The sequence below is a fragment of the Alosa alosa genome, chromosome 22 (genome assembly GCF_017589495.1).
Source record: "Alosa alosa isolate M-15738 ecotype Scorff River chromosome 22, AALO_Geno_1.1, whole genome shotgun sequence".
NCBI lineage: Eukaryota > Metazoa > Chordata > Actinopteri > Clupeiformes > Clupeidae > Alosa > Alosa alosa.
The window spans coordinates 13,438,264-13,450,763 of NC_063210.1; the positions used below are offsets into that span (position 1 = coordinate 13,438,264).

General features: G+C 40.6%; 1 protein-coding gene across 2 annotated transcripts in view; it reads left to right on the forward strand.

The window, feature by feature from the left end:
- The window catches only part of LOC125287501 (A disintegrin and metalloproteinase with thrombospondin motifs 3), a 71,209-nt gene that overhangs the window by 32,165 nt on the left and 26,544 nt on the right, over positions 1-12,500 (forward strand). Inside the window, exons 6-7 of one of the 2 annotated variants that reach the window (XM_048233367.1) lie at positions 6,650-6,806; positions 11,391-11,496. In XM_048233367.1, coding sequence (XP_048089324.1) covers positions 6,650-6,806; positions 11,391-11,496 — 263 coding nt within the window. The remainder of the gene's footprint in view (positions 1-6,649; positions 6,807-11,390; positions 11,497-12,500) is intronic. The other variant, XM_048233368.1, reaches the window with a different exon arrangement.

Here is a 12,500-nt window from a genome sequence, read left to right on the forward strand (position 1 = left end):
TCAAACAGGTCTATTTTTATAACCTTGTTTAAAAAAAAACAATAACATTTATTTTTCAACAATTGATATGTTGTCTTTGTATTATTCTCCTTTTTATATATAGCTTTTGCATGATTTGAAAATCATAGCATTCTGTTTTTAACATTTTTCACAACGTCCCAACATTTTTGGAACCAGGGTTGTACAATGCCTCAGAATACCAAAAAATAAGGTGTCCTGTCTTAGTTGTACACAATCCCAGGGTCTATCAAATGTCAAAGTGTGGGTGGAAAAAACGCAAGTTATGCTCAGTAAATTAATGAAAATGATGACCTGTGGGATTGTTATTTGGATTAGAGGGGGTTTCACCAGGTGTTTGAGATAAATGTCATCCCTGAGATGTTTTGTTTAGAACCACTGAACTTAAAATAGACTCTTGGTTCAGTGAGTAGCCACAAGCTGCATCAGCTTGATTGGAACAAGTCTAGGGTATGATCCTTCCTTATTTACTTTTAGAACAGATTCTTTTCAGCTCTGATTGGAATGCAAAAAGTTCCAAGAAGATCTCAGAGTCTGATAACCCATAACTTCTATGTAGCTGAAGAGACCCAAGTTGAAACTTAAACCAAAAGAAATCGAATTATCTACCCATCAACTCATGATTAATTTATCCACCAATCATCCATTCATTTATCCAACTCATCATTTATTTATCCATCTATTCTTCACCCCATCCCATTATCTACAGCGGGGAAAATAAATATTTTTATAATATTTATTTAATAATATAATAATTTTATATAATATTAATATAATATTTTTTTCAGTAAGTATACTTCCAGTGAGGCAATTTGCATGAAATTTTCACCAGACATTAGTATTAACTTAGGTAATCCACACATATAAAAAAAACAAAAAACATTAATGTTCATAAGTAGAGTTATGAGTAAAAAAGTGGAATGCCACAGGAAAAAAGTATTGAACACGCCTACTGAAATGTCTTAAATACTTTGTGGAAAACCCTTTATTTGAAATGAGAGCTTCAAGGCATTTCCTCTATGACGAAACTAATCAGTCGCAGTATTCAGGTGTGATTTTGGCCCATTCTTTTTAACAGATAGTCTTTTAAGATTCCAGGGGTCCCTCTTGTAAATCCTGATCTTTAGGTAACTTCCAAAACTGTTCAATTGGATTTAAGTCAGGGCCTGAATTTCCTTTCTCAGAAACCAATTGAGAGGTTCCTTTGCTGAATCATTGTCCTGCTGGAAGGTCTAGCCATGTGTCTAGCCATGTCTCATCCTCATTGTTCTGGTGGATGGCAAGATTCTCCCAGAAAAAATGGCTCCATTCATCATTTCTTCAACTGAATGAAGTCTGCCAGTACCATGAGATGAAAAACAGTCCCACACCGTGATGCCTCCACCTCCAAACTTCACTGTTGGTATGGTATTTTTAGGGTGATGCACAGTGCCATTTCTCCTCCAAATATGGTGTTTAGTATGACATCCAAAGAGTTTAATTTTGCTCTCACCTGACCAGAATACATTCTCTTAGTATTTCATAGGCTTGTCCAAATGTTGTGTAGCAAACTTTCAATGAGCTTCGACATGTTTTTCTTCAGTAATAGTCATGGGGGGTGAGCGTGCATAGAGGCCATGGCGGTGGAGTGCATTACCTATGATTTTCTCTGTAACAATTGAACCTGCTGCCTCTAAGTCTTTCTGGAGTGGTCCTTGTCGACAATCGGTGGGCTGCACAGGATTGCGTTTGGGAGCAGGTGTGCACACCGGACTATGAAATATTAACTGTATCTTTCAGACCATTCTACCTCCCGCGAGAGTTCGGTCAAATTAGTTATTCTTGTGTATGTGCCCGGACCGAATGACGAAGCAGCAGGGGTAAAAATAACAGAGAGCTATAATGATGCACTCGCCCGCTCCACAGACCAGGCCATCTTCGTCCTCGGGAACTTCAACCAGAGACTTTCTAAAGATGAGACACAACACTCAAACAATCCTCCATAGAAATGCATGGGGTTAGTTTGTAACGTCAATATGGCCGTTGTCTACACATATCCCACCCCTTCCTCGGCAAAACGTTGACATGTGAATACATTGAGCCAATCATATGGTGTGTTGTGAAGACATCGTGCCAATCATGTGTTGTGATCTCGCCGCTGGAGCAAGATTGGTGTCGTGAAGCCTTGCGCACGCGCAGTTCGACCCAAAGACTGCCCGATGAGTGCCCACAAAATGTTGGTATATGGCCGCCGAGTGGAGGGACTTGCCTAAAAGGACTTTGCTTCAACTCATGTAACTTGTCTACGCATCTGCCCACTGCTCATCAATATGTCGACTGTCCTACTCGGTTAAATCGGACCCTCGACCGCTGCTACGGAAATATCCCTGAGGCATATAAAGCGGTGTGCAGACCACCCCTCGGGAAATCCGACCATAATGTAATCCACCTCCTGCCTAAATATAAAGCTTTGCTCAAAAGAACGAAACCAGCCATCAAGCAGATACAGGTGTGGTCTGAAACAAACAAAGATCGACTCAGGGACTGCTTTGAAAACACAAATTGGGACACCTTCTTTGAATCCTGCCAGGATGGGAATGAACTTACGGACACTATAACATCATGCATTAAATTCTGCGAGGACTGTGTGTCAGAAACAAAGACTATTAAAATATTCCCAAATAATAAACCCTGGGTTTCTAAACAATTACAAATCTGTCTTAAGGAAAGAAAAACTGCATTTTGCTCAGGCAATATGGAACTAGCTCAGGAAAAAAGGAAAGAACTAAGGGGGTATCTTAAAGGCAAAAATTTAATATAAAAACAAGATAGAGAGTAAATTTTTCAGCGGTAACATAAAACAGGCTTGGGAGGGCTTAAACACTTTAATGGGGAAAAGTTGTAAAAAAGCTGACAGTCCTGCAGTTTACAGTCAAGGACTTGTAGAGGTAATGAATAAGTTCTTCTGCAGGTTTGATGTTGTGGATGATAAGGTTGAGTGTGATGACATCTGCAAAAATCTCCCCATAGGTTCACCAATATTTATTACAGAAAAAACTGTTACCAAAAGCCTCACCAAACTGAAACTAAATAAAGCCACTGGCCCAGATGGCCTGAAAGCCCGCCTACTGAAAGACTGTGCCCCACAATTAAAAGGTGTCTTCTCAAGGCTATTTAACGCCCTCCTAGTTGCAGGTGTACCCACGTCCTGGAAATTTTCTCTAATAAGGCCCATACCAAAAAAGCCAGGTGCGAGTCAGCCTGAAGATTTCCGACCTATAGCCATCACCTCCATATTGTGTAAAACAATGGAGAGGGTTCTGGTGGATATATTGACCTCTCAAGTTACCAGCTTGTTAGATCCGCTGCAGTTTGCATATAGAAGTGACAGAGGGACAGCCGATGCTGTGCTGGTCCTTCTAGCTTTTAATTCCATTAAACTACACATTCTCCTGCAAAGACTAGCCAAAATTAACATAGATAAGTGCCTAATTCTCTGGATCAGAGACTTCCTCTCCTGTCGCCCTCAGAGGGTATGTGTAAATGGCGTTTTGTCAGGAGTGCAAACCATCAGTACAGGCTGCCCACAAGGTAGCGTCCTTTCCCCTCTACTTTTCTCTCTATGCACTAACGAGTTCTCTATCAATGATAGCCTCTTCAAATTGATAAAATATGCGGATGACATGGCGTTAGTAGGCCTCTTAGTAGGCCTCACAAAAAACTGACCCCTCTGGTGAGGCCTCCTATCTAGCACACATAAAGGCCCTTGAAGCATGGTGCAATGATAGCGAGCTAGAGATTAATGTGTCAAAAACAAAGAGTTAGTCTTCTGCAAAAAACAAGACACAACAGAGCCAGTTTCACTTAATGGCCTAGCAGTTGAAACTGTAGGAAATTTTAAATACCTAGGTACGGTTGTTGACAACCATCTCAGTTTTTCAGACAATACCGAGTACATTTTTAAGAAATGCTCACAACGACTCAGTCTCTTTAGAAGACTGAGCCGTCTGGGTGTTAGTGCTCAGATAACTGAGCTAGTATACACCACACACATTGAAAGTGTGTTAACCTTTCACCTCTCTGCTTGGTTTGGACACCTAAGCTGTAGATCCAGGAACAAACTAAATAGGATAGTGTCAATGGCTAGTAAAATAGTAGGAAGACCTCAAAGACATCTGACACAAATAGACAGAATGAGAAAGAAAGCTAGGAAAATCATTGCAGATAGTACACACCCTCTTTCTAGCCAGTTTGAGCTCCTAAAGTCTGAGAGGCGCTACAGAGCGCCTCTGGCCAAAAGTGTATTTAAAAAATCCTTTACTCCAAATGCCATCAGTATCCTCAATCAGACCAAGTGACAATATCAAACTGAGATGCTATTTCTTTTATTTCTTCTTTTACTTTTATTTTTATGTATTGTTTACTCTTATTCTTTTCTATGTATTTTATCATGATATTTCAACTCATATGTCTGAGATGATATTGTGGCTGTATGTCTATCTGTCTTTTATGTCTGGTGAGCCAAAGAAAAATTTCCACCTTGGTGGACATTAAAGATTTATTCTATTCTATTCTATTCTATTCTATCTAACCAGTTCCATTGATATGTTTTGCAACAAATAATGTTGCAAAAGTCTTGGAAGAGCTCTTTGCTTTTACCCATCATGACATGTTTCTTGTGTGACAACTTGGTAATGAAAAACCTTTTTATAGCTCATCAATATGTACTAACCCAGCTTACATTAATTTGCACAGATAGGAGGGATAATTACTCTCTAACTATGTATAGATTCCAGCTCGTTCCTTGCCATTCCTTGCCTTTGTGTACTGTTTTTTCTTAGTGTGTTCAATACTTTTTGCCTGTGCCATTCCACTTTTTTACTCATAACTCTACTTCATACTGTAGGTTACATCAGTGTTGCAGAACTGTTTGGATTTACAAACAAGTTGGCTCAATATTGCAAACAACTCATCTATTATATTTCACCACATCTACTTGTGGAACACTTGAGAGAGCTTGCGGACCACACTTTGAGTACCACTGCTGTATGTAAATATAATAAAGCTATTTATTGAAAATTGACCTGTTTTGTATATTCGTTTTAGGAGTTGCATCAGTTTTTGTCCCTTTTATAGGCTAAAGGTTTATCTCAACTTTCATATCTTCTGTCTCAAAGGGGGCCATAGTCGTCATAGTCGAATGTTTAGTGCATTTTGAAGGGAGTACATTATGTTAAGGCAGACTGGTTCTAATCCTGGGTACAGGGTCATACAGACAACAGGGGTACTGGTGTTGCCCATTTTTCTAACCACATGAGCAATCCCCTTTCGAAAAAGTAGTATAGGAATCTTATAGTATTTTGGGACAAAAAATTATAGTAATCTTATAGGAATACGTATTTTGGGACATACTGTAGAAGTACTACTAATAACTCTATAATATTCTATAACTGCTATAGTTTTTCTATAGTAGTCTTATACTATAAGATTCCTATAGTACTTTTTCCTAAGGGTCATACGTGACAGAAAACAACTTGAGTAGGCTAACCTCTGCCAATGTAGGCTATCAAAGCCATAGTTCTCATTACCGGAAACGTCTTGCAGCACACGTTCTCTGCTTCTGTTGGCATTCTGGTGCAATTCCAGCGGAATATAGCTAGGAGTAGGTAAGTGTGTTTACATTTAGATCTATATATATATTGGGCTATGACCAAGTGGTCTTTCAATTATAGTATCATGGAATTCAAACCATAACTATCTATTCCGATAGCATACAATTAGCAGGCTAGGTCAGTGGCTGAACTGCATTTAGGGTGCTTATAACCTGTGTTGTGAAGTAAAATATCTACTAGGAAGATTGCAAAGACTTTTGACTGTGTAAAGAAATAGGCCTTTATTTTAAAATGTTTCCAACTGTTTATTACTTGAATGCAAGATGACGATTGCCACAAACGTTTACCTAGGAGAAATTTTAAGCTGACATGCAATTGTTACCATTCTATTAAACCAACGTTCACCGACAAACTATCAGGAAGCGGTTCTTCTTCCTACTCGGATACTAGGATCAAACACATGAAGTTGTATCTCCGAAGACATTTTGTGCAACAGTTGACAGTTTTAGCCAGGTTTTAGCCCTGTAAAGTTGAATATGGAGCATAGCACAGGCAGAATCGGATGAGGACGCACTGGAGGGAGCCGCCACAGTACTGTTAGCCAATCAGAGGCGAGGTCATTAACATGTCATGAATATTCATGAGCAAGAGGCAAATCCTGTTGTTCCTCCCTCCCACCTTCCCCACCAAACTAGAACAGCATGAAATAGACGAGGGAGAGCATTTTTTTTTCACCAAAACCGGCTCACAGGGCATTCATTAATACTAGAGACCACGGCAAAATTAATGAAAAAACCATGAGATGAGACCTTTAATATGTGTGGATTACCTAAGTTAATACCAATGTCTGTAGAAAATGTCATGCGAATAGCCTCTCTGGAAGTATACTTACTGAAAAAAATGTTGACGTGTTCAATACTTATTTTCTCCGCTGTACACATAAATTGCCTCATCCATCCATCCATCCATCCATCCATTATTCATTTGATCGATACATCCATCTAAATCCTGTACTGTCTGTTTATGTGTTTCTCCACCAGTCCATCAGTCTGATTGAGCGTGGAAACCCATCTCGGAGCCTGGAGCAGGTGTGCCGCTGGGCCAACACCCAACAGCGCTTGGACCCCAACCACGCCGAGTACCATGACCATGCCATCTTCCTGACCAGGCAAGATTTTGGTCCCGCAGGTATGCAAGGTACTGTATTTCTCTCGATCGAGGCCTGTGCAGTCTGAATGCTGATATGCTTCCCATTCACACCAAAAAAATCTGAAACAAACTCAAAATGGTTGGCTTCATGTCTGGCACAGGTAAGGCCTATGGAAAAGATACAGGTGGGTTTCGGGGGTGGGGTGGGGTAGATTTGGGGTATTTTGTATGGAAGGGGGGGTCTGCTGGTTGCTTGTGGAGAATTTCCCCTCTCTTTGGCACTAGTGACCCCCTCTTGCCAAGTTGGACACTATCATTCAGTTTACTGTATGTGGCTTTCCAGCACCTTGCTGACTGGGTATTGGTGCCAACCTGTGTATCAGATTCCGACCAACCAAAGAAAACAAACATTTGTTTACAAAAACCTTAACCAACAGAAGAATTTTTGGCATGTAGAGGAAAAAAAGAAAAGTGCTGGAATAGAGTCTAACATGTGTGTGTGTGTGTGTGTGTGTGTGTGTGTGTGTGTGTGTGTGTGTGTGTGTATCTTGTGTGTGTGTGTGTGTGTGTGTGTGTTTCTGTGTTTGTGTGTGTGTGTGTGTGTGTGTGTGTGTGTGTGTGTGTGTGTGTGTGTGTGTGTGTGTGTGTGTGTGTGTGTGTGTGTGTGTGTGTGTGTGTGTGTGTGTGTGTGTGTGTGTGTGTTTCTGTACTCCTCAAAAATCACATCAAATTCATCCGCTCATATTTTCACATAGATTTATCTCAAACAGACCTGGGCTACACCGGGTGGACAATTGAAGCATTCCGTTCATGGAACATAAATATAGTTAATAAACTGGTCTATTTTTTTCAAATGTAGGGCCTACGTGCCGCTATCACTTCTGGTGTAGCCAGTTCCATTGATTATAGTGGAATCTAATTGTTGCAGCATACGCTCCGCAAATGGAACGCTTCAGTTACGTGCCTGGTGTAGTCTCCCTGTTAGTCTTTGTCTATTGGTTGCAGAACTCAAACAATTCCATCTTTCATAATAGTATCATTCATCTCTAACCAGTTCATTTAATTACTACAAGGATTGTCTTGTAGTTGTTTTAAAATACACTACTTATGCCATCAGAAAATCATATTATCTAATCCTAGGCTTATCATCACGTGTTTTGTCTACTGGGTCACCATTTTACATGTAACACTGAAAGTCCAATCAATGGACATAAAAACACTCAATACATTTTTCCATGTAGAACAAAACAGGGTAACATTTGCTCTGTACTAATGTTTTTCCTTTGCATACAAAAATTTGGTCAGTCCTTGATTGCCTTGCACAATTATCATATTTCACTACATCTGTCCTTACCTTTTACACACTCTGCCTTGTTAAATGTCAAGGATTGTTGTGAACCCCCTGAGGTCTAAAAAAAAATTGAATTTAATTTGGCCTCATATCAAGAGTTAAGAATTAAGAGTTAATTGATATTTAACCCACAGAGATGTGGAAGACAAAAATGGAAAAATACATTCTTGACTTAATTACTGTGGTTGCTGAATTGTGTTGGCAATTTACTCTGCCTGAGGAAGGTTTCAAACTCAAAGCTGGAAGATTTTAATTAAAAACTATTACACAGATTTGAGTGATTTTTTCATTTTTTACTCTGGTTGATGACTTTGAACCCCAGCACCTCAGCTACCAAATGAGCATTGTCGTTGTCTTTTTTTCTTCTGAATTGTGTCAAAAAGAATCTGCTGTTTTGACGTTCTGTGCCACTTGAGTCTTGCTTCTTTTTTTTTTTTTGGAATATGTATGTCATGTTTAAAGAGCAAGACTGGGAAAAAGCATACAATGAGAATGATCTGTTGTGTATTTTACACTTCAAATGTTGCCATAGTGCCTGGTTTGTTATGCCCATAACAGGACAGTATCTATGGCCGCTGAGGCACGCTCGGGTTAGGCTTTGTGTTCACAGATAGCTAACTTTCAGCCTTCAAGGTAAACATCTCACCCTAATGCAAGAGTTTTACTACAAGATGGTAGGTTCCTAGTCCAAATATAGAGCCAGTGAAGCAATCCCATTGATAAACTTTCTCAGCAGCAGAGATAGATCTGGCAGTTTGCCAAAGATGTGAAACTCATGGATTTACCACCAACTGTTGTTCCCCATCTGTTCAAGCAAAATATCCAATTACTACATTAGATTTAAAAAAAATTTTTCTAATGCCACTCCATATCATGGTTTGGTTGTTTGAAAAGAAGTGCCAACTCTGTTGAAACCAAAACAACTTTTTGGAGGAGGAGAGAAGGAAGAACTGAAGGTCCTCTGTTGGAATTGTATCCATGGAAAGTATACAGGAATGTTTTTTACATAATGTTCTTGATATGAATTTGCCAGAGTAAATCACCCAGATGCACAGTATATGAATGCTACATAGAAGGCTGTAAAATGCCATATTTGGGAGATTGGGCAGCCGTGGCCCACTGGTTAGCACTCTTGACTTGTAACCAGAGGGTTGCCGGTTCGAGCCCCGACCAGTGGGCCGCGGCTGAAGTGCCCTTCAGCAAGGCACCTAACCCTCACTGCTCCCCGAAAGTTGTAGCAGGCAGCTCACTGTGCCGGGATTAGTGTGTGCTTCACCTCACTGTGTGCTGTTTGTGTTTCACTAATTCACCGATTGGGTTAAATGCAGAGACCAAATTTCCCTCACGGGATCAAAAAAGTATTTATACTTATAAAAGTTTATAATACAACTTTCTATACAAATATGCTATTATCAATCAGTTGGACCTATTATATTCCACATCTGGGTTTTGTGATTGAAGTGCCTTAATTGGTGAACTCTAGAAGCTGTTAAAGATCGTTTACACTCCAAGTCTGGACTCTTCACGCCTAAACATGAACAGTAAAATAGATACCAAGACAGCTAAAAACAACATGAAAAGGTCTCGCGTAAAGGAATGCCAAGGATAACCTCACAACAGAGTTCACTGTTGTACAGGTAAAACAGCTATACCACACCATTCTCACTATAATCATATCATCATGTTCAGCAGCTAAATGTCAGTCTTGTCAATCTTGTCCTTTTTTGGTTAAAAAAGTGGCTGCAAAATGGCTGTTGCAGTGTTCATTTATTTTACTTTTGCTTACAGAGCCCAAAGCTCTAAGAGCTCAGAGAATGTTCTAGCACATTCTCCTGTAGACCCTCTATCTGTCTGCTGATAAAGGGTCTAGCACTTAACGCTTCTTACGCAACTGTGCCGCCTGGCTGAGTACTCATTTGACTTGTATTGCTTATGATGCAACCCAAAATAGGATAATGCAACAATACCTATGAGAAAGGAAAAAATCCAGTTGTAATAGTAATATACAGTACAAACAACCCCAGCCCTCGGGGAAGTGGGAACAACCATTAGTTTTAGATGCAACCTAAAAGTGAGGCCATCACAATGGGAGTTCTGATTGACATTGCTCTTGCTAAGGGGCAGAGTGGAAAAAAAAAACTATTGACCCTTACTGGGTGTCACCATTTATTAGCCATGCTATGCTTTTAGTTTTACTTCAACGCCACCAAAGGTAATGGATTCTTTTTTAGAGGGGTCTATTCCGCACTGCATTTTCTGCTTTTTTTACCTGCATGCCAAAGATCTTCGGTGAGGTCAGAAAGCATGAAATTGATTCTTAATTGGGTAACACTCTTCTAAAAAAAAAGTTGAAAATAAAAACAATCCAGAAAGTGCTTCTAAACTAGCAAATTGCGCTTGAACAGAGACACTGCACATCTCTTGATCGAGTATAGCATACTGTATCTGTTGTGCTTTGCTTCTTCCTTATGTGTTGTTGTGTCTGTGTGTACTGTTTATGTGTAACTAAGATGGGAACGACTTTCTGCTCTCTCTCTCTCTTTATGTGTGTGTGTGTGTGTTTTTTTTGTCATTATTGACTACGTTGGTGTCTTGCTGACCCCTCATTAAAAACAAACGAGAGAAAGATGCCTTCTGCCTGCCTAAGGTTGATTTCCTTTTTTTTTTGTTTTAAATGTGAGCGGTGGCTGCTGCGAAAATGCATGACACATGCGCCTAGGCACCCCGGCCTTTGGCTAAGTTAATAGGCCTACCGTGCTCCACTGCAGAGCTTAGCTTAGCATCCTCCCTGAGGGTGCTGCTTCTTGACAATCATAAACAATATGATTGGGAGTGACAAGACCTGATTCGATTGAATTGATTTACTTTTAGCGCAGAGCGTCTCTTTTGAGTCAATCATCCACCTCATGGAGGGTCACACCACAGTAGAGGGGCAGAGCTTCTCTTGGTTACATCACCATCACACGTGAATTAAGCATGCACAACAGTGTACAGAAACTGTGTGTGTTATACTGTACAAACAGTGCTTATAAAGTGTGCTGTTATATCCCAATAATGTCACATTCACCTGTGTGTTATACAGTGTGTTATTAAATACCCTCACCCATCTCCCAGTGTGATATGTTTTTTTTCCCCTCTTGTTGGGTTCCGCTATCATTTCCCCTTCATTCCCTCTCTTGCTGTCTTCGCCTGCTGGGTCTAGCCTCCCTCCCTTTCCCGTGCATGCTAATCCCAGCAATCCCAGTTCATCATCACTGTTTATTTGACTTCTTGTTGCCTAGGTTACGCCCCGGTGACAGGCATGTGCCACCCCCTGAGGAGTTGCACACTCAACCACGAGGACGGCTTCTCCTCCGCGTTCGTGGTGGCCCACGAGACAGGACACGTGTAAGAGACACACACACCACACACACAGACACCACACCATCAATCAATATGCACGCACACGCACACACACACACACACACACACACACACACACACACACACACACACACACAAACAGTGTCATCGCACCAAATCAGACACCAAATCATCACTCCATAGAAACAAACACAAACACACACAAAACACACACACACGCACATCACAGAGTTGGCATTAGATCCTACACCTTTGTGGATCTTAGCTATAAGCTTCCATCATCGCACCATCACAGCCAACACATTGCATCATGATGACTTTAGTATTACTTCATTGAGTGATCACACATTTATGGCTTCAGTGTTACTTCATTGCGTCGGCACAGCGCTTACAATTGTATTTATGTGCGTTTGTCTGTGCAAATGCTTTTGTCGTCTGCCAAAGAGTAGTAACGCAGTGTGCAAACGCAGGTGCGCTTGTGCAGACTTGTCTCAAAGTACTAGTCTGCCGGAGTGCACTTCCGATGACTTGACAAGGTTTCTTTTTTGTGCTCCAGTTTAAAAGCCTTGTCTCATCTCAGGGTGTGTCTTAGGGTTATGCTTAAGGACACTAAGGCTTTAGTTTCTGGATGGAATTGGAGTCTTACTAATTCTATGGTGGAGCGCCCTGGAGATAGTAACCCCATGAAGATTGGCACAAAATTCAAAAAAAGGAGTTCTGAATTGTTACCTCTAAAAATAGGCGCTGGAAGACAAAAGCAACTTGCTTGCAAAACACATTTTGGGCCAAGGAGTTGGATTTGAATGGAAATTCGGCTTACGGGACACGTATGCAGGCAACGTAAGCACAAGCACTGCAGCGTTGGGAACTGTCAGGGCATATCTGAAAGGCACTTCAGGAAGCCAGCAAAGTAGCTCCTAGACTGGAATCTGTTATCATGGACACGGTTGTTTTTTTTTTGTATGGGGAAAGGGAGTGAAATAGGCTTCATGATGGTATTGGTTGATAATGCAGATAAACAGAGCTTT